The sequence below is a fragment of the Maylandia zebra genome, linkage group LG3 (assembly GCF_041146795.1).
Source record: "Maylandia zebra isolate NMK-2024a linkage group LG3, Mzebra_GT3a, whole genome shotgun sequence".
Lineage (NCBI taxonomy): Eukaryota > Metazoa > Chordata > Actinopteri > Cichliformes > Cichlidae > Maylandia > Maylandia zebra.
In genome coordinates this window covers 51,038,235-51,062,063 of record NC_135169.1, presented here as the reverse complement: position 1 = coordinate 51,062,063, position 23,829 = coordinate 51,038,235, and the positions used below count along the sequence as shown (strand labels likewise).

General features: G+C 39.8%; 1 protein-coding gene across 2 annotated transcripts in view; it reads left to right on the top strand.

Moving 5' to 3' along the window:
- Positions 1-2,697: 2,697 nt before the first annotated feature.
- adam19a (ADAM metallopeptidase domain 19a) overlaps positions 2,698-23,829 on the top strand; it is an 86,572-nt gene continuing 65,440 nt past the window's right edge. Inside the window, exons 1-3 of one of the 2 annotated variants that reach the window (XM_014414477.3) lie at positions 2,698-2,888; positions 13,556-13,635; positions 22,368-22,444. In XM_014414477.3, coding sequence (XP_014269963.2) covers positions 2,762-2,888; positions 13,556-13,635; positions 22,368-22,444 — 284 coding nt within the window. In that variant the 5' untranslated portion in view covers positions 2,698-2,761. Of the gene's footprint in view, positions 2,889-13,555; positions 13,636-22,367; positions 22,445-23,829 lie in introns of those variants that run through there. The other variant, XM_076881985.1, reaches the window with a different exon arrangement.

Below are 23,829 nucleotides of genomic sequence, written 5' to 3'. Positions count from 1 at the left end.
GCCATCCACATTACAACAGGGCCTGTGCTACTGGCTGAGGACATTTACATTTCACCAGGGCCTGTGTTGGTGGCTGATCCCATCCACAATATACAAAGGCCTGTGCTACTGGCTGATGCAATCCACATTACACCAGGGCAAGTGGTCCCTGTGAGGCCATATTCACCACACCAGGGCCTGTGCTGTTGGCTGAGGCCATCCACATTACACCAGGGACTGTGATGCCGGCTTCTACCATCCACATTACACCAGTGACAGTGCTTCCTGTGAGGCCATATTCACCACACCAGGGCCTCTGCTGCTTGTTGATGCCATCCACATTACACCAGGGTGTGTGTTGCTGACCAATACCATCCATATTTCGCCAGGGCCAGTGTTGTTAGATGAGGCCATCCACATTACAACAGGGCCTGTGCTACTGGCTGAGACCAACTACATTTCACCAGGGTGCATGTTGCCAGCTGAGGCCATCTACATTTCACCAGGGCCTGTGTTGCTGGCTGATCCCATCCACAATACACAAATGCCTGTGCTACTTGCTGATGCCATCCACATTACACCAGGGCCAGTGCTCCCTGTGAGGCCATCTTCACCACACCAGGGCCTGTGCTGTTGGCTGAGGCCATCCACATTACACCAGGGCCTTTGCTGCTGTCTGAGGCCATCCATATTACACCAGGGACTGTGATGCTGGCTTCTACCATCCACATCACATGCTGCTCTATAGACAATCCCACTCTCAGCAATCCTGCTCATGCTGGTCACTTTACTTTATCTCACTCAAGGTCACTTTCACTCACATTGTAAACTGTAAAGCTGCTATGTTGGCCATCTGAAACACGTCAAAGCCACTTTAAATCATGATTGTAAATTTTAAAATGTCATTTACCCTTTACCTCAAAGTGTATACAATTCTATTCTTGTTCTTGCTCTTACTGTATTTGTTGTTGTTCTTTTGCACTGGAGCCTCGTCATCTTGTCTCTCTATATACTGTACTGTGGGATGACAATAAAGTTTCCTTTGACTTTGACAATGTCAATGTTTTATTGCACGTGATAAAATTTACTGTGACAGAAAGTTGACAGTTAAAACACTGTTTGCACTTTCAGTGTAACATGTGGTAATGTCCTCCCAACAAAGCAGAGGACCTGCAAAAAACGAGTCATTTGTGTTACATCTCAGTGTCCACTCTCTTCCCGGCAGGACAAAAATACACTGGAGTGACGGCGTTGCAGAAAAGACATTTTCCAGAGGAGGTGACGAAATCTTGACATATTCAGGACCAGAGATGGAAAAAAGTAATCGGATTACAGTAACGCGTTACAAGTAACGCATTACTGTAATCCGATTACTTTTTTCAAGTAACGAGTAAAGTAAGGGATTACTATTGCAAAAACGGTAATTAGATTACCGTTACTTTCCCGTAGGAACGCTGCGTTACTGCGTTACTAAAACCGTGATTTTTTTGCGAGAATGTCTCATGACAGTGACAATAGCAAGTGCGACGTTTGTGACAACAGCTGTGTGCAGATCAACAATGGATCACATATCGAGTGCGGGAGAGAGTATGAGCGTGCAGCGTTTAAAGCGTGGAAGTACTGACCTTACTTTGAGTTTGATTCCATAAAAAGTGACAAAAACATTAGTGTCCGTTGTGCGTGGGAAGAAAACTTCTTTTTACAGCGAAAAAAACCTCCTAAACTTCCAAGCAAGCACCGAGTGCGCTACGACGTAATGGGAAACTCACAGAGAAACTCGCGGATTCTTCCACTGACCGCTGCGGCACACCTGCACCAGGATAATCCTCCGCCTACCCTACTCCCTCTTTACAGGTGAAAATAGAGCAAAAAGACCGCTAGTCTTTGACTTTATTTATTTTCTGCTGTGTTTTACTTGCATCTATTTGAAAGACTGTGTGTAAACACACAAAAAATATATATTTTATGTGCTGGAATGTGCAGAAAATAGGTTTAAATATTAAACAAATTTCTTCCAGTCAGAGAATGTTGCATATAATTAAATGTTTGCTTGATGCATAAAGTTAAAAGATTAAAAGTAATAAAACAAGTTTTAAAAAGAGACTTTTCATCTGATTACATTTTGTATGATGGATTATGTAGAAAAGGTAGAATTGGGCTGAAAGATCTATCGCTTTATCACCTATTCAGGTTGTAAATCGTGTTTTTAAATAGTAACTAAGTAACTAAGTAATTAATTACTTTTGAAAATAAGTAATCAGTAAAGTAACGGGATTACTTTTTTGGGGAAGCAATCAGTAATTAGTTACTGATTACTTTTTTCAAGTAACTTGACCAACACCAAAGAGAGTGAACATGAAAGCAGCATGCAGCTGTAGCTGGGGTATGGATAGAATTAAACCCAGAATTTTTTTCTTATTCTTATTTTATTAAATTATATTTTTATGTATGTACATGTTTAGAATTAATGTAATTATTTGGTAAAATATGTTTAAATGTTTTGTATTATGAAGTAAAAAAACGTTTTTTGATTGTGTTTATTTTGTTTTATTTTGATCTTGAACAAACTTGGTGGCTGTAGGGCAAATTTTATTGGATGGTGAAAATGATTGGCTTTTATCAGTTTATTCTTTCCTGTATTCGTGGCTGTTTGGTTTGGAGCTCGGTTTTACTTTGGTGGTTCGGACCGGAAGTGGTTTCTTTTCCTGAGTATTTTGACGCTCGGATGAGTCTGTGAGGGAGGCACAGTTGAAGAACGCTGGCAGTGTCGAGGGTCACAGGAATGTATAGTAAACACAGGCAGAAAAATACTCACACATCCCCGGCACAGTGTGGACGTGTGCTCGCTCTTCTTTGTTTCTTGGTGCTGAACGGCGCAGTGGAAGGAGCCCCCAGACACGGAGAGCGAGGTAAGAGTACCGCCGAAGAAACTTCTTGTGCTTAACAGTTGCTGTTGACCCGCAAAAGCGCCTGCCTCTGTGAGAAGGCTTTAGTTTAAGCAAGAAACATGTCACTTTGACACACAGAAGACCGTATTTTTGGTCTGTGTGATGACGTTTCAGTGAAAAAAGATGTTATCAAAGCTGTTATTAACGGCCAACACATGACCTGCAGACCTTTGCTGGGTGTCCTGTACTCAAGAGTACGCCACTGACTGCAGCAGCAGTGCGATATCTGTTAGATGTGATGTTACTGTGATGTTAATAGGGGAGGGGGCTCTTCTACTGAAATCTACCAAAGACTCGCCATGTTTAGGAAATCAGAGGCCAGATGTGTTCCAGGCGTTATGCTGGGCAGACACTGTGCGATTTTTTTTCAGTCGCGCGATTCAGCTCCTGCTCAAACTGCACGATTGACTCGCAGGAGTTCGTAGATCACGGCACAGGGTCTCACACTATACGACCCGATGCTCTGATGCGACCTGAGTGCTCAAACTGTGCGTCCATAAAATGAAGGTTATAACTGAAATTCTGTCGCTCGCTCTCTCTCTCTGTCTTTCACTCACACAGACACACCACCACCATCAACTTTGTTAAATTGCTAATGAAAAACATTGATCAGGCAGCTGTGATTGAGCAGGAGTGTAGATCCAACTATTTTCATGGTTATTGTGGTCGTGATAATTTTGTGAGGCCACATCGAAAAGGCTCGGGTGAGCTTGCCATAGTTCTACAAGTTGTGCCTCCATCGCTTGTGTCCAGATCACACGCCGCACTGCCGTGCTGCGCCGTCTTTTTCGCTGACATTTGTGTTTGCGCGTGCGCAGTGTGAGAAGCTGCGACGACACCCTCGCGACCAAGCGATTGATGATCGCACGACTCAAAAATCGGCTCAAATGGGCCAAAAATCGCACAGTGTAAGCCCAGCATTAACGAGTTATTGTGAGCAGGCCAGATTCTAACTGTGGCATCGTCTGCGTCTCCCCAACACGGCGAGGGAATTTATCCATGACCTCTTTTACAAGTGTGTTAAGTTTGTTACAACTCAGTAATGTCTTTAGGGGAACTCGCATGTGTGAGTTCAGTATGAGGCCGGTCCATCTTCGTGCGCTGCCCATAAAAGGCAGGCTCAGAGAGTCGCTGGAGGATAGGCAGACTGATGCAGCCCAGAGCCAACAGGCTGGCTCCCACACTGGATTTATGTATGATTAAGGATGATATGAGAGAAGAAACGGCTAATTTATTGGTAAATAAATCAATGATGATGATGATATGATGCATCCACTGTTACTACTAATTTTAGAAGTAACAATAGTAACTGAAATAAAATTATTAATGATGATGATAACAATCATGAATGATAAGTTATTAATACAGTGTAGCTGCCACGTTTGTAAAGTGGTATGGGAGTGGTTGAGTTAGTGGTATTTCGTTAAGTAACCGGGTGATTCAGTCTTTGATGTCTGAGTTTTTTCTTTCTTTTTTGTGTGGTGTAAATGTGGCATTTACATTACTGTGGCAAGTTTAGATTCTTCACCTGCAACTGATTATAAGTGATAAAGTGTCAATCTAAAGAACATGTAAAGTCACCGGTCTAAGTGCCTTTAATCAGTTCTTGCGTGCTGCTTACAGCTCTCATCCCTGCATATGTCTTCTGTTTGGAATTCTGTTCTGCAGGACAGTCACCCACTTCCTCTCTAACTCTGGTGCCCTCTCAGACCCTCACTTATTCTCTCATGAATTTTGAATTACTTTTCACAGAGTTAACATCACAGGTACAGAGATATCATATCATATCTGTCATATCACGGATCTGAGAGAAGAAGGGAAGGAGCTATATGAAAATGATTTGTGATGTTGCAGAGCTGGATGACTGCACTTCTGTTCTGTAAGTGCTGATTTATGACTAAAAATCTTAAATCCTGTAACAAATCCCTAAAAGCTCACTTAAAAATATCTTAATTGGCTCCCCTGTGGGCTCTGAAAGGGAAACTCCAGCAAATACATATAACCGGTAGGAAAATCCTAACATCTATCAGCATGTCTACAGGTAATACAAATAAAGAAACAAAAAGAACAAAACAACAACATGCAGGTCATAAAGAACTAGATTTCCATACTGGATCAGATTTACTGGACAGAAGAGGAATGAATGTTAACAGAAGCAAGACAGAATACTTATGTTTGTGCATGCAAGGGAAATGGTTGTAAAAGTGAACACCAAAGGAGTGGAGAGAGTGAAGTTAGATGTTCAAATATCTGGGTCAACCATTTAAAGCAACAGAGAGGTGAAAAAGAAAGTGCAGGCAGAGTTGAGTGGGTGGAGACGAGTGCCAGTGTTGATTGGTGAGAGAAGGGTAACAGCAAGAATGAAAGGGATTTAAAAGAACCTACCCACCACTTTAATCACACATTGTTTTAACATATGGTATAGAAACTGAACATTTAGAATAGAATAGAATTGAACTTTATTGTCATTGCACATGTCACAGGTACAAGGCAACAAAATGCAGTTTGCATCCATCCAGAAGTGCTTTAGCCATGATATAGATATATTACAAATATATTAGGGGTGTGTATTGGTAAGAATCTGGCGATACAATATCTGTCATAATACAGGGGAGACGATACGATATATTGCGATACTAAAAGCCAGGCGATATTTGTGTTTAGGACTGAATTTAATTAGGAAAACTCACAGTAAACAGTCCAAACTGTTAAATGCTTGACATGAGCCATCTAAAACAAAAACACTCTCTCTAAGTTCAAAATGAATGGAGAAATTAACATCTGCCTTATGAGAAGTCATGTTAAATAAACAAACAAAATCTACTTTACTGAAATATCAACTATTTCTTTAACATGAAAAAAGGTAAACAATGTAACACTGAGGTCTTACTTACTAAGTACTATGATTGTAAAAAACGAAAACAAAGCACTTTTTATGTGACCTTAACATAAACAAATATAAATCAAAAATGAAACTGCTTGAAGAATCCAAGTAAACATTAACAAACAATGTAAAGTGCCATTAAAATTAAGTGTTAATAAAATAAAGTACAGCTCTGCAATGTCCATCAATGGAACACTTTTAGTAAAAGCTGAAAAGGGGAATTTACTCATTCAAATAAGTGCTTATGAGACTCAACCAAAATACCAAGCATTCTCAAATCTGAGATTTTACATGTTATAGTGTTTTCTCAGTGCTTATTTTTCAATTTCCAGATTTTTGTGCAGGAATACAAGCTGGTCGACATGGTCAGCTCTCAGGACACTTCTCTGTGCATTTACCATGTCTCCTGCAGAGGAGAAAACTCTGTCTGCAGAGACACTTGTTCCAGGAATGCATAGGAAACTCCTTGCTACTTTGGATAGTTGAGGGTATTCCTGTTCATGGTCCTTCCACCAACTGAGAGGATTTCCTGTGAGAGGCAAAGGGGTCTCATCTCTATACCTCTTGATCTCAGCTGCAGCAACATCATGTTCTGATTTTGGTGCAGTATTGTCACAAACATAGCTCCAAGCAAGTCCACCAATGCACATGAGGTCCTCTGTCTCTTTAGAGGTGGCAGAGGGATCGAGTCAAAGCTGTTTTTGTTATGTGGGTGATAATCCTCCTCTGTGGTATTCTCTTCCTCCACTTGTTTGTCAGACTCCTTATTCTTTTGCTCCTTAAAAACATTAAATTAAAATAGTATTAATGTCACAAAGTCAAAATTTAAAACCAAGATTCACCCTGTTCTGCTCTAATATCTGATGACAAATGTCATCAATATACTTTTTTTTTTTAAACTTTATTCACTTTCTTATAAATTCAGTTGAATTTTTCCAAGTAAATTCATTCATTTATTTACTTCCTTTTTTCCCCCTTCTTTATCACAGCCACCACAGTGTCCAACAGTCTGGAATAGGTCTCACTGGCCTCTGCTTCAGACAGGAAAGGCAGGTCCTTAAACCGAGGATCAACAGTTGATGCCATCCATAGTGTCTCCCTCTCATTTACATATCTCTTTCCCAGATCTTCTGCTATGGCAGTCTTAATGTCCCTTACTGTCGGTGTATCATCAACACTTTCTTGTGCACCCATCACAAACTTGGCATGAAGAGGAGCAATGATGGACAGGGTTGGCATGCTCCCCTCTCTCACCAGGGTGGCGTCCTTCATAGGCTTGAGTGCCCTGACAACTTCTTCTGCACATATGATGTCAGACTCACTTAATGTGAAAATTTCTTTTTCACTCTTCCTAACTTCTGCAGAAAGCAGAGCCGCACAGATGGCTGGTTGCTGTTCTAAAAATCGATCTATCATATCATAGGAGCTGTTCCATCTTGTAATTACGTCCGTGATCAATCTGTGAGCTGGTAGCTGAAGGAGGCACTGTTTCTGCTTCAACTGATTGCTGGCTGTGGTGCTGCGCCTAAAAAAGGCTGTTACACGTCGGATCCTCCCGAGAAGTCGCACCACGGATTGTATTTTCATTGCTTTCTGTGAGGCGAGATTCAGACTGTGTGCAAAACATTGTATGTGCGTTATGCCTGCAAGTCTAGCCGTGAGAGCCATGTTTGGTGCATTATCGCTAACAACAACAACAAGGTCCTTTGCGTTCAATCCCCATTCAGCCACAGCGTCAGTTAGTAACGCTGCAATGTGTTCACCTGTGTGACTGTCATGCATGGCTCGGGTTTGTAGTACATGAGACTGAAGGTTCCACTGGTCCGTTATGTGATGAGCTGTAACAGTTACGTACGATTCAGTGGCTCTCGAAGTCCAAGAATCGCATGTCAAAGCAACTGTCTCTGCCGAGCTGAGAGAGTCCAGCACTGTCGCTTTGACTTCTTGGTACAACTTTGGCAGAGCGATGTCCGTGATGTGTTGTCGGGAAGGAACGGTGTAACGGGGCTCCAGCGTTTTAATCCTATTACGAAATCCTTTATTCTCCACAACACTCAGAGGGCGCATGTCTTTGCAAATAAAAACAAGTACTGACTGCGTTATTTTTGTTGCACGAGTTGAAGTTGCTGGTAGTTTCAAAAAGTTAACTTCTTCAATTGTCCGTTGAGCGAGATCACCTCATTTCGTTTTAAAATTAGCATTTGACGCTACATCGCTATGGTGTCTACACACGTGTGTTCGTAAATTTGTGGTGTTACCCGAATATTTGACTCTATTTGTCATAAATCCAAAATAAGTCCACACATCAGCTTTGAAAGCTGCTGGGGCCGGCTGTATCCTCTCCTCTTCGGTCATCAGTTAGCTAGCACAATTGGCCACTCATCCACTGTTCTACTTCGTTGGTTTTTGGCAAACTAGACGCTTCTACAGTTATCGCGAGACCTCATTTTTCCGTAACGTAAAGGCGGTAAAAACGGCAAACAAGTGGCCGGAGTTTGAATTGCAACATACAAAAGAAATACACAGTAAATGCATGTAATTTTTCAATTAAAAAATCGATAACACTGATTTTGAATATCGATTCAGTATCATTACACGAAATATCGCGATATTTTAATGTATCGATATTTTCCTACATCCCTAAAATATATATTAGCAATAATATAGATATGTAAGTATATTACAGAAATGGGTCTATTATGGTATGTTATAATGTACACGGTATGAAGGTATGTTATGAATATGCTATAACTATAAGTATGTACAGGCTGTAGTGAGTACAAGCTATGTACAGGCTATGAACAGGATATAAATATGAAAAACTATACAGAATATGAGATGTACAGCTATACATAAATGTGAACTATGCAAGTAATAAACAGTTGTAGAATTAAAAATTATTGTATTTTACAGAATGATTATTTATACAGAATTATACAGTAGTGCAGTTAAGATAAGTGAGATATGTGGATAATTTCTACAGAGGCTATATAAAGTGCTAGTGGTTGAGATTGGTGGTTCAGACCATGTTATTATTGTGTCCGATACAGTTGTCCGTTGTGTGTGTGTGTGTGTGTGTGTGTGTGTGTGTGTGTGTGTGTGTGTGTGTGTGTGTGTGTGTGTGTGTGTGTGTCCAGTCCATGTGTTTAATGTGGGTCAGATGTCAGGAGGCAGAGTTCAGGAGTCTGGCAGCTGTGGGGAAGAAGCTGTTCCGGTACCTGGTGGTCTTAGTCCGGAGGCTCCTGTAGCGCCTCCCAGAAGGCAGGAGGGTGAAGAGTCCATGTGCTGGGTGACTGGGGTCTTTGATGATTTAACAGTGTTTCCTGAAAACCTTCTCTTTAAAGCCATAAAGCCTTTGAATGAAAAAAAACGCTGTTGTGACAGTGATGTACAGTCTTGTGGTATTATTTCTATACATTTTACGTCAGATAAAAACTTTGGTTGTAAGCTTCAGATAATTATTTAATAAAAGCGAGACATTTTAAATGAGAATAAGAAAGTATTTCCTTGTGCCCACCTCTCCCTGTTAATTCCCTACCTGGCCCCTGGCAAAACTTTGCTAGATCCGCACCCGCACCTGCACAGTTACCAGCTGTCAGCGTAACTATTGGGCAGAGAGGTCAGTTTCATGATGATTCATATGCAAATTGTCATGACCATCGATCAGTGGTTATTGATCAATGACCATGAGTACCGTTCACAGAGAGTTGAGGAATGGCTGCAGTCACAGGATTGTAAGATGGTGAAAGATGTACCCTTAGGTCAGCTCCTCGATTCAGAGATGGTCTTTCCCAGTTCACATAAATGACAACAACAGTAGCAGACCCTGATCACAAGATGGCAGTAATTTATACTGGATTTAGTATAGGCTAGATGCATGCACCCGAGTGACACTGTTGTCTAAGATCAAAGGAGAGAGATCACTTTACTTTGGTATTTTTTCATTTGTCTATTTTTAGTTTCAACAAGATGAGCATTGCTTACCTTGCTTATCCTGCCAGAAGGCCACTGCTCCTATCTTGGTTGTTGTTGTATTTGTATTGTTCATGTTATATCAACCATAGTTTCTTTGTTTGATAAATCCCATCTAGTCCAAAAGTATACGTCAGGTGCAACTTTTTCCAGTCTGCATGCTGGTATAGCTTTGAATATCTTATAATCTACATTGCAAACACACTTACTCTCATGGTCCGGAGCAGAGATGGGCAGTAATGCATTACTGTAATCTGATTACTTTTTTCAGGTAACGAGTAAAGTAAGGGATTACTATTGCAAAAACGGTATTCAGATTACCGTTACTTTCCCGTAGGAACGCTGCGTTACTAAAACCGTGATTTTTTATTTTTTTTTGTGAGAATGTCTCATGACGGTGATGTAAGCGAGTGCGACGTTTGTGACAACAGCAGTGTGCATATCAACAATGGATTATATATCGAGTGCGGGAGAGAGTATGAGCGTGCAGCGTTTAAAATAGAGATGGCACGATACCACTTTTTTATGTCCGATACCGATACCGATATCATAAATTTGGATATCTGTCGATACCGATATGAATCCGATATAGTGTTTTTTAATCAACAAAACTGTTTTTTAAATATCTTGCTGCATTTTGTATAAGTTCATACTCAAGTTTAAAACAACAACTACACTAAAGCTATTCTGTTATACCTGTATGCAAAAAAAAATATTTCATAGTTCAGCAATACTGATCAATCTAATAAACTTAAACCTACACCATCCTCCCTATTCTGGTATTTTAAAGAGTACTTATGGTAAATATTAAGCAACCTAACTAACAGGGTTCCAACTCCCAGCAACAACAAAAATAAATAAATAAAAAATAGGGAACCACCCCTCACGCTCCACCTCATGATGCTTAATCGACGTAATCAACCTTAATTTGATGCAGTGTGAAAAAAAATGCACAGAAATCAATTATTTTTCAAGAAATATTAAATAGATTCAACATCTTTCTTCAACAAAATTGCAGACTGCACAGATGGTACCTTCCCAAAGGAAAAAGTACTATAGCTTACTAGGGTATTTATATTAGACTTAATAGTCACTATATACAGTAATTGACTTCTATTCATTTTACATCAAATTAAAACTTTGGGTGTCAGATAATTATTTATTAAAAGCTCGACATTTTAAATGAGAATAAGAAAGAAAAGTATGTCTTTGTGCCCCCTTTTCCCTGTTCATGCCCTATCGGCCTCCCTGGCTAAACTTTGCTAGATCCGCCCCTGCACAGTTACCAGCCGTCAGCTACGTAGAAAAGGATCCTGGTGTAGAAAGTAATATTAAATACATTCTAACAACAGATTATCAAGCTTAAACGTGCTGCTGTTGTTCAACCGCTGGTTTCCTCTTTCTGGTGCAAAGTGGGCCAAAAACAAACAAGAGAGACGGACTCACGACAGAAAAGCCGATCAGCTGATCATTAAGCAGTTTCATGATTTCATGATAGCAGCAGGAGAGGGAGGGGGAGAGAAGAGGCAGTCGCTCCATATATCGTTTGTTAAGCTTAACGCAGGAATGCTTTACAAACATTCAGAGATGGACTTACACACTTGCTTTACTTCTCTCGGAGATAACTTTGTCGGAGATGAAATGCCGGGTTGCTAGCGAAGCTCCACATGCTATCCAGACCACCGACAGGTCCCGCATGCCACAGCCGCTCTATCACGTGATGCATACTGCTCCGACGTGCTAACGTTCTGAGGTGAGTTACAGCGTGTTGCAAGTTTTGTGAGGTGCTTTCGTGATATTTAATGGATCGGATTACATTTTTTATTTTTCTCCGATATCCAATCCAGTAATTTAGGTCAGTCTCGGACCGATACCGATACATAAATATCGGATCAGTCCATCTCTAGTTTAAAATGTTGAAGTACTGACCTTATTTTGAGTTTGATTCCATAAAAAGTGACAAAAACATTAGTGTCCCGTTGTGCGTGGGAAGAAAACTTCTTTTTACAGCGAAAAAAACCCCCTAAACTTCCAAGCAAGAACCGAGTGCGCTACCACGTAATGGGAAACTCACAGAGAAACTCGCGGATTCTTAAACTGACCACTGCGGCAAACCTGCACCAGGGCAAACCTCCGCCTACGCCACTGCTGCTTTACAGGTGAAAAAAGAGCAACAGGACCGCTAGTCTTTGATGTTATTTATTTTCTGCTGTGTTTTACTTGCATGTATTTGAAAGAGTGAGTGTAAACACACACACACACAAAAAATATTTTATGTGCTGGAATGTGCAGAAAATAGGTTTAAATATTAAACAAATTTCTTCCAGTCAGAGAATGTTGCATATAATGAAATTTTTGCTTGATGCATAAAGTTAAAAGGTTAAAACTAATAAAACAAGTTTTAAAAAGAGACTTTTCATTTGATTACATTTTGTATGATGGATTATGTAGAAAAAGTAGAATTGGGCTGAAAGATCTATCGCTTTATCACCTACTCAGGTTGTAAATCGTGTTTTTAAAAAGTAACTAAGTAATTAATTACTTTTGAAAATAAGTAATCAGTAAAGTAACAGGATTACTTTTTTGGGGAAGTAATCAGTAATTAGTTACTGATTACGTTTTTCAAGTAACTTGACCAACACTGGTCCTGAGTCTGCTGGCTCAGTGTTTTGTGTTTCTTTATGCTTTTGTTTATTCTGAGTATGTATTCTGTTATGATTTGCCATTTGTTAGGTTTCTGTTCTGTGCCTGCCCTGGCCCCACTTCTGTGTTCTGTCTGTCTATGGTGTCACTCTGTCTGTTTAGTTCACTGCCTTGTCTGGTTCTCTGTGTCTGAGTTTCCTGTTTTATTCTGAAGGTCCCCGTCTCATGTGAGTGTGTTCTGTTTTCGAAGCTTTTCAACACAGTCCTCTCTGGTGACATCTGGTGGCCAAAAATATGAAGAGCAGCTTGAATCCACAAAATAAAACCAACTGCTTCATTAAGATTGCTCACTCTACAGAGTGGAATTCTGTCTGATATTGGGCCACCGTTGTGTTGCTTTAAATGTGTATTTTTTGGGATGACAAAAATGTTATTTATTTCTTTAATAAATAATTTTGACCAGTAAACTTTCCTTGTTTAAACATGCATCATGGTGTGGTCTTTCTTTGCTTGTGACGTCTTGATGTTGGTAAATACAATCATTGAAAAATACCACGTTACATATAATAATATACAACACATTATGGAGTATGCTTCTGCTGTGAGGTCCCGCCTCCATGTACTTATGCAGTTAATCGCTAGATGGTTATTTTTATAAATAATATTACATTAGGGAAATTTCCCTATAATTTTAATAAATTTCCCTTTTTTGACACGCACCGGAGTGTCAGCTTCAAGCGGGCCATCACTATTATTTAGTTTTCCCAGTTTAGGTTTCTTTAGTCATTTGTCATTCCTCACTGCCTCTTCCATCACCCTATTACTTGTAAATAAACGTCACTTGCATTATCAGTTAACTGCCTGCATTTTGGGTCCTTTTCCCTCCAACACAACACGGCCTCGCCTCGACAGCCGTGACACTGTCACCTGACCTCAAACAATAAAACAGAATACTGAAGTTTGTCTTATTCAACTTTCCTAAATTAGAAAGGAATGATATCTTTTATGCAGTCTGACTGCTATTTTTTTTCTTAGAGATGTAGTGATGCTACACTGTCAGCAAGCTGACCCAGTCTATGTAAGAAATCCCACATTATATTAATCTCCCTAATTCTTTTGTGTCTCCAAGGACTGCAGCAGGGAAGGACCGTGATGGTGGAATGGATTTCTCCAAGTCAAACGAAGAGGCATACAGAACCTGCCACAAAGGTCAGATATATGTGTATATATATATATATATATATATATATATATATATATATATATATATATATATATTACCGTACACCCTGCCCTATATGAGACAACTGTTGTTGTCATTTGACACCATATTAATAAATTTAAAGGGAAAGGGAAAATATCTCATTAACCTTTCACTTACCTTTTATTTATTGTCACTAAGCTCCATGGCAGCTTAAAATGAGGCTAAAAAAGTGGTATAATAATTGGTCTGTTGTCCATGGCCAGTCATTTAACTGTTTATTATTAGGCCAGTTTATGTGGCTGGTAACTACTGTAGAATGAAAGTCCATGTCTTAGTCCAGCCTCATATTGCTAATTATAGATCAGTTTGTAGTTGTACTTGGTAAGTATGTCTGTTGCTGGACTCCGCCACAGGTGGGATCCAATGTATGAAGATGAAACAAAAAGTCCCAAAACATTATCTATACTTATGTCCAAATATATGTACATAATGACTGCACAATTGCTTGGTATCTGTACTTGTACCTGATTTTTGACTTTGAATATTTAAGCATGGCCATGGATGTTAGTGGCAGCAATGTTGTTGTTGTTTTTTTTTTTTTAAACCACCTCTGTCATTAAGGACATCTGTTATCATGATGGGATGCTTTCCTCTGTGGATTCTTTATTCACTTGAAAGCTTTTACTGCCTTCATCGCCAGCCGACACATTGTTTCAACCTCCACAACCTTTACTGTTTCAGATGGACACAAACATACTAAAAGATACACATTCAGGTGGGAGAATGAAGCCACTAAAGTTTTAAACTCATCTGCTCATCTTGTTTGCCTGAAATTGGTAGTTTGGAAACGGTTTTCAGTGACTTGCTGTACTCAATCTCTGTTTGGCCTGATGGTACCTTGATGCCAACCAAGGAGGAAAAAATTATTGTAAAAAAATTGTTAATTTACAGTTTGTCCTACTCTTATTAGCATCAGCTGTATTTAGTCCACACCTCTTAGAAATAAATAGAATAGATCCGTCACTGTTACAAGAACAACAAAACACAGTATGGCATCTCTTCATTAGCTGCGTGTAGATTTTTACATTAAAAATCCTTTAAAATAAACAAACCAAAAGAAGTTATATATATATAAAATAAATAAAATATAAGAAGCAATGTCATCAGTGGTAGTACACATTGAGTAAGAGGTAGGAATGTTGCAAAACTGTAAACGCTGGCAGCAAAACGTGAACACAACTTCAACACAGCTGTCATCTTTACACACAGCAACTCACAATTGAAAACACGTTTCTAATGGTGTGTTCAACCCCTTTGAACGAAACTGCAAGAGTTAAAGATCTACAATATCAGTATGTGCAAGTGTAACCTACACATACTTTCAGCAGCGACTCTTTGAGTACAATTCTATGTCCATAGGCCTACTGTTTGTATTCTAGATTGTTACAGATGGTACTCTTGCAGTACTGTAGACTATACTGTAATGCACATATATCTGGAGTGCATATACTGTAAATACACTATTTCACAAGTCTCTTTCTGCATCACTTACACACACTTATTTTTATAGAGAGTGTATTACATAGAAAATCTATGGATTACATAGAAAAGCCCCATGAATATATTTTCCATAGATGAAGTAGGGTTCAATCTGGCAAAAAGGAGGTGGAGAGGCAGGAACATAACTGGTCAATGTCCCTGGCCAAATCCCTCACCAACGTACTGGCAATTGTACCCTTTGTGCATTTTACACACCGGCCTGGGGGCGCTGGAGTGCAACACAAGAAAAATAATAAAAAGAAGTAAATCACACAGCGACAGTTTTACAATGACTAGTCGTTTTATTAACTTGACAGGTAGCGAGCGTCAGGGCGGGCATGGCCAAAACAACAAACAAAACACACTGGAAATGAATCAGAACTAACTTACCTATAGTGAATCAACCCCAAAAGAAAATACAAACCTCTAACCCAGGGGTGCCCAATCCCGGTCCTCAAGAGCTACCGTCCTGCAGCTTTTAGATGCATCCTTGTTCCCACACACCTGAATCAAATGAATGGCTTGTTATGAGGCCTTTGCCAAACATGATGGCATGCTGAAGAGATCAAACCATTTGATTCAGCTGTGTTGGAGTAGGGATGCATCTAAAAGCTGCAGGATAGTAGCTCTCGAGGACCGGGATTGGGCACCCCTGCTCTAACCTGTCTCCCTACCCGAAACAGGAGAAAAAGGTTGTAAAAGAAACGGCTTCCCACCCCTACAGCTACCATGTCCAGATACGACTCTCTAAACTGTTTTTACTGCAGCCCAGCTCTGTCACACGCCACGAAGGGCCCCAAACTCACTGGAAACAGGAAGTAGTAGGAGGGGCTGGCGGCCCAGTCAGGTCCCAATTTGTAGCTGGCCTCATTCCCTCTTCCACCAATGGTCAGCCTCCACCTGGAAACTTACATAACAGACATCACAGAGTACAAACAATGCCCCCCGCATGGTGTGGCAAGTAACAGCACCACACGGCAACAATGACCTGGATCATAACATGCAGCTATAGGTAACTGGGGTGGGAAGCATATTGCATTACAAGCATGTTGATTGTGATGTGGATGAGGTGCTCTGGCAGACTGAAAGAGAAGAGAGGATGCAGCAAAGTTGTTTTTTTTTTTGTTTTTTTTTTACTGTAACTCTATGCAGTAGGTTCCTCTGTTGTATATGCAGACCACGGTATGCAGTGATGGGAGTACAAATAACGAGTACAAGTAAGTTACAAGTAATGCCGTTACTTTTTTCACTAACGGGTAATCTAACTAATTACAATTCCTATCGTTACAACGCCGTTACAGTTACTAACAAGAAAATGCGGTCCATTACTAATTTTTAAACAAACAGACGGTTGAAGCTGTGTTCAACTTACCGCATCTTATATCGGTTGTACGGAAGTAGCTGACTACGTAAGTAATCTGGACTCTACAGCTTTAAGCAGCTGCGCACGCTCCCAAGGACGGTAATCATGATCACTGTCTAGCACAACACCTGGAGCTCAGGGGGCAAAACTGAGCTCCAGGTGTTGTGCTAGACAGTGCTGGCATGAGTGCTTCGGCTCGACATCAGTAGCATCAAAGAACTTATGCACACAGGGACTATTCGGCACATCATATGGACATCTACCAAAGAGCAGCCTGACAAAAGTGGGGATATCAGCACTTGGACTGCTAAGAGCCCTGAGAGAAGGGGAATGGCAGCTAGAAAGCTGAAAGGACTAATGACAAAAAATAAAAAATTAACACTCATAAAAATGTTTCTTTTAAACACTAGTTTGGAATGTTAAATTATGTTTATGTTATATTGTTCAAAAAGAAAAAAAAATGTTCTAATCTGTTTTCCTTTCCTTAAAAGAAAAAGGGAAGATGTTAAGATGTATCTGTCCCACTGCGCAAGTGTCCGGTGAAGGGGGGCATGGCTACACGCAGGCGGGAAGGGGAAGTAGGAGTTTTTGGAGTGTCAGTTTTTTCTTGTGTGAAGGAACGAAAGAAGGCAACCATTAAAGTTGGAGTTAACATACCAGTTGTGTGATTATTGGACTAACACGTTTACTGTCTAGGACAGCGCAGCGAGCACTCTCTGCTTATGAGTAAAAAAAAACAAAACAGGGGAAGTTTTAGGAGTGACGGAGGGAGAGAGCAGAAAAAGAAGGAGAGCAAGTTTTGCGATGTGAGAGATTTGTGACGTTTAGCGTGTTTGAGTGTGTAGTTAATGTGTTGTCTTGTGTAGTTAGTGTGTAGTGTTGTGAATAGTTTTGTGTTGTGTGTCAGAACAATGAGGCGAATGCTGTCTCCAGGTAGAAACAGGAGTGATACACCTGCTGCTGTCAGACCTGCAGGTATCAGGCTGTGATGTCTCCTTTATAGTGGACAGAAATAAATTTTTTGGAGTGGCGCAAATAATTTGTGTGGCATCTTATTGAAGAACAGCTGATTGTTCTGTAAATAGTTTGAAATGGTTATTTAAAAAATCAAGGTAAAAGGTAAATGGATGCAAATAACTTTGTTGTTTGCAAAACTTGTGCATAGGATTTTAAAATTGACAATTTATATTTGCATTTTAAGTTATGAAATATGATTCATTAAACATGTTTGTGGTTGTTACAGTAAAAAATATAACCTTTTCCACTCTGATTTTATGTTTTTTGTCTGATTTTAGATCAATTGCGTTAATACAGTATATCAAAATGAAAACATGACTGTAAATTCAGACACGTGAGGTTGTGCTGAAAAGGATGATACCAAACAAGGCAAAGGAAATAGTTTTTAAAGGTGAAATGTGGAGGAAACATCAAAAGTAGTTAAAAATGGCCAATTATACCCTGGACCCCAGAGGGTTAAACGTTTTCTTCAAAGTAACGCAATAGTTACTTTTTAAGTAATTAATTACTTTTCAAGTAATTAATTACTTTTAGAATCTTGTAACTCAGTTACTAACTCAGTTACTTTTTTTGAAGAAGTAACTAGTAACTAGAATTAATTACTTTTCAAAGTAACTTGGCCAACACTGATGGTATGCGCAACTTTGTTTTGGTTGGGATGAACACTGTACATTGTTTTTGTGGGAGAATACAGTAAAAATATATTTGGTACCATGTATTTGTGAGTTTTGTATACAAACATTCTGTAATCTTTTACAATGCACTCATGTAGGCCTATGTACTGTCTGTAGTAAGTGTTACACTGAACATAAAAAGGCTTACAGTAAGTCAATATGATGACTTTATTTTGCAGGTGAATTGAAGGGTTTTGCCCATTGTGTGTGTGTTTTTTGATTTGTGTTGAATTCTGACAATATGCTTTTGGAAAATGTGTGTAAACAATTAGGAAAAACTGTAATGCTCATGATTATGCAAAGGGGAAACCCAAGTGAACAATAAAATTATGCATGAAATTATAAGTCAGGCTCACGTAACCAGCATACTAACGAGTGGCCAATGCTAACATAGAAGATGTGGGTACAGGTGAGATCTATGTAAATGACATATTCCAAGACATAGCAGGTCTGTTGCATTTGAAGCAGTTTACTCCTCACATGTGGAGTGATAAAATTCCTAATGACACATTTCCAGTTAAATGTCCTCCACCGCATGTTTTTAGTAGCCACACAAAAGCCTACCAAACTCTTTCTCATCAGTCATACGTCCCTGGTGTGAACCCATCGTCCTTGGAAATCCCCCTTATTAATGTTTGAGCATTAATATTTAAGTTGTTTAGCAAGAGAATATAGTGACACAGGGTCTAGTTTACTCCTGAGTGAGGTGTTCAGATTCCCCTCCCCGACTATAGTTGGAATTTTATCCATCCATCCATTCGCTTCCGCTTATCCTTTTCAGGGTCAGAGGGGGCGCTGGAGCCTATCCCAGCTGTCATAGAGTGAGAGGCGGGGTACCATCCTGGACAGGTCGCCAGCCTGTCGTGGGGCCAACACACAGAGGCTGACAACCATTTGTGCTCGCATTTACTCCCACATTCACACCTGTGGGCAATTTGGATTAATCAATTAACTTATCTAAGTATATTTAGGGCTTTGGAGCGTGATGTCACGGGGGTGGGCGTGGAAAGGATTTTGGCCTGATGTGCCATTTTCCGGGTCCAAAGTGCAAGCGAAAAAAGAGCGAAGGCACACACAACAGCCATGGTTCGTATTTGCTGTATTGGCTGCACAGTTCGATCGCACGACCGGCAAGAGAATAAGCTTGAAAATGGTTTATCTTTTCACTCTTTCCCAACCTGGAAGCAACATGAGGCAGCTCGTGTATCGATGTTACCAAACGAAGGCGTCTAGTCTGGATAGCAGCTGTGAGACGAGTTGATATCCAGTTCTCTTCTATCTCCAAATATCTGGTGGTGTGCTCCAGACATTTTCATTCCGGTAAGTTCTAACTATGTTCATATCACTCTTTATAGCCTATTAGTTTTATTTTCAATGCACTCTGAGGTCACAGCAAATTAGAACAAACATCCTAATGAGTGATTTTGCAGAACTACCCTCTATTTATAGAGTTGCTAATTATTTGGCATTATTGCAGCAAACCAGCCTATGACAAGGATGACATTGTGACTGGGTTCCAGCGCTACACAAGGGACCTGCTTCAAACATACCACCATGCCAATCAGATTACTTCTTCATGTGAGGGTGAAGAGGTGACCCTCCTGGATAAGATGGTGAAGGTTTGCTGCGTTTGGTGAACAGTGTGGTAGTAAAACCAGGGGAAAATGAAACTTGCTCCTGTTAAATATTCTTAAGTCTTTTGCTGTATAAATGGTGGTATTTTTTCAAAAGATACAGTAAATAAAGTGCTGGTAGTGGGTGACATCATGTAAACACTGTCATGATTTTGTGTAAACATTTTGTCATTTGTAAACTATAAATGACATGGATTCTACACTGTTACTGATGTGATGTTCTATAAAGTGGTTTTAATTTTTTTTAAAAAAGAGGCAAAAATTAGTTTGTTTCTTTATTCCACTTTTGAACAGTGGTACTCAGTCGGGACATATTTGGTAAATGCAAATTATTTACACGGCAGTGCACTTCAGGCATAAATCTAGACCCCTAGATAAAACATTATTGGTCATTCCCACGACCCACAGCTTTACCGTGTTCCAGCAAAGTATCCAGTAGCAGTGACAACTCCTCCACAGTAGCAGGTGGGATTTTTCTGTTTTGAGGACGGCTCCTTTTACCTTTCAATATGGATGGTCTGTTTATGTTTTGATCAAGAGCCTTTTTTGGGCAGCTGAAGAGGAGAAGTATTATGGCCAACCTCTGGTCATATTACCCAGCAAAACCCAGTATGCATGTTCATCTGTAACAGTCCTTGTGCCACGGATCCGCACTGTTGCTTCTACATTAAACAGAAGAACAGTGACGTGGGTGCAGGTCTCCGCGACTCCGGCCATACAGCTGCAGTGGGCGGCTTCAACCTTCCCTGTGGTGCTCACAGTGACCCATGACTGCAATGCTGGTTCATTCAGTCTTTGAAAGTTGTCATGTATTTAATATATATTCTTAATGCTTATTTGCTGGTTATATTGTTTTATGTATAGGCCTTTATAAACCAGGCCCAGAGGTGACAAAGAACTAGGTCGCAGGCTGACAGGAAACTGCATGCTTTTGCAGAGCATATGAGGTGCAGACAGAAAGTGAAACTAAGCAGAGTGTTTGATTGAAACTTAAAGTGTGCGTGACGTCTAGAGAAAGTATATAACAATCAAGCTGTCTGCTGCTGCTTTAGACTTGAGCTGGTGTCTCTGTGTGCTCAGTCTCCTTTTCCGGAAATGTAAAATAAAGATCATTTTTTGAGTTAGACCACTTTGAGCCATGAGTTTTTCTTCGCCGCCAAAAGTGGGAGTGCAGGACCTGAAACACACGCAAAGTTCATTTAAAGACAAGAACTATGAGCCAAGGCCGACACAAATGTGTTTTATCTACTTTATCATAACTGTAACAAAGTGTTTAGAAAGTTAGCACATACATGTAATTTTTCATTTCTTTATGTGTCCATCTATAGAACGCTGCATGTTATAGTGTAAATATGCCTGTTATCTCTCAGAAACCTGCCTGCAGAAAATGAACCTAAAGTATGTAATGCAAGGATGTAATCACTTTCAAGATGGCGAAAGCATAAAGTGACAATTATGAATCACTTAATATGATAAGGAGATTCTGCAGGTCATTAATCAATGTATAAAACTAAAATAAAATGTATTTTTGTGACACAGGATACAAACATGGAAGCAAGATGTATAATTAGAATTATTTATAATAAATATGAATAAATCATTGCCATTTCTTTAACCATAAAGAAAAATTAAATCCTCCAGGACAATGTTACATCAATGCACAGAACTCACTATGTTTTCCATCTAACAGAGCCTCCACATGTTCTCACTGTAATTTCCCCCTCATGAGTGAATTTATGCTGCACTAATTTGAATGTTCGGGGGAAAATCAAATGCATTTCACTCGCAGTACTCAAGCTGACTTACCTTTGTTTGAATGACGACTTGTACACGCTGACTCCACAGACAAGGTACGAAATATGTCAGGCTATGCCAATAGCGGTTGGTCTTCAGGGTTTCTACTCCATGGCCGTATTTCATACTGGTCCACATTTTCTGCAAGTACTGCCGCTTCACCTCTGGACGCAATTGGTCTCTATATAGTTGATTCTCTTTTGAGCTGCTTTTAAGTATCTTTCTTGTATTCGTCGTTCCAACACAGTGTGTTTGTTTTGATTGTGGACCCGGAAAATGGCGCCGCGCTCCCACAATGCATTGCGGTGTCAACTCCAAAGGCCTATAGTTCCAAGAAGATGGAGAAAATGCCAGGTCAGCTGAGGAGATATATGGTCTCCTCAGCTGAACTGGAAAAAATGTTCATGCATTTGTGTCATCGCGTTTAGATTATTGTAATGCCCTGTTTACCAGCTTGGACAAATCATCTCTCTCGCCTCCAAGCCATACAAAATGCTTGGAGGCAAGGCTACTAACATGTTCTAGCAATCAGAGATGTTTTTTCATTCATATAGCACTATTGTAATCATACTGACCACTATAAACTTCAGGCACTTTATCTACCTCTAATTCATAGTAGATTTAAAATCACAAGTTAACCCAATAGGCATGGCTTTGAATAGTGAAAAGAAGCCAAAGCACCTGGAGCTAACCCAGTTTTCATCATGACCTTACAGGAGGAATATCCAGTCAGAGGAAAGATCTTGCTCTCGTCCAGTGACCTCCAGCTGGTGCTACAAGTGGAACATAATCAGTAAGTTCTCATGTCAGCCTAATCTCTCATATATCCTTCTGTGCCTCTGATGTTATTGGTACACAGTGCTATCTGGTTGACTGCTGTCCATTTGTTGTCTAGCTGTTTTATTTATTTATTTTTTTGCTTGCCTTTGGTTTATTATCTGAATAATTAGACGGCTAAGATTTAATGGGCCTGTTAGTGGTCTTTTGCTCTGATGACTCTAGATCTTGGTAAACACAAATGAATTCTACTCCAGAGGTCCAGCAATATCAGCTGTCACCAGTGCCTCTAGTTACCTTTACTTCTGGTTGCTCAGGTGTCTTTGACTTAGCCAGAAAGAAGTCAACCTGGAGCCAGCTAGGGTTACCTTTTCTGTGCTCAACACACACTGCCTCACCAGCACTCATTTTTCCTTGTGACTTGCCGTCACTCCATCACACCCTCTGTCAGTCTGGTGCTGATGCACACTAAAATCAAATCAAATCAATTTATTTATATAGCACTTTTCACAGGATAAAAACCACAAAGTGCTTCACAGTAATATAAAACAGAAATACATAAAATACATTAATAATAAAACACACAGCACAAATCTAATTAAAAGTAGTCTTAATACCAAATAATAACTAGAAAAGGTTGCATTTCCTGTGAAAATGCAGTGTGAATGCTGTGTATAAATATTTTTATTTATCAAAAGTACTACAAAATAGCAGAAATACTATTATTTAGCAGAAATACTATAACATAGCAGAAGTACTATGATTTGTCACAAATACTACCATTTAGCACAAATACTATAATTTAAAACAAATACAGTGGAACCCCGACTTAAAAAATTAATTTGTTCCAGAGGGTCTTTTGTAAGTCAAAATTTTCGTAAGTCGAAGCACCTTTTTCCATCGCCTTTTGAGTGAGATGATGCTGGCTGAAGATGAGGTTCTTGGTGGAGGAGGAGTGGCAGTTTTCTATTTTATCTATTTCGTAACGTGGACATTTTGCCATACCACGGGCAGAAATTTCCTACCCTCAAACAAATGTAAGTCATGGCCAAACGGTAATAGGTAAGAAAAAAATTGTTGACTCATGAGCGTCAGGAGTGTCTGAAGATATATTGACACAAGCCTCATGTCTTAACTTCGTTTCGTTAAGGAGACATGACAATTAGAAAATGTGTCTCATTGGAGAATTCCAGCGCTGATTTTGAACAAAGTGTCCATTGAGTTTCTATGGAGAGTTTTCAGACTTTGTGCTGCTCTGAGGAGATTTTCCAAAAATCTCTAACTCCCACAACAATGATAGTGACATTTTCTGAAAGCCATAGAAAATACCTATGTTTTGATGTAAAATTGGTGAGGGTACAGAAAAAAAACATGGCTCAGCCCAGCAAGCAAAGCTGGTGA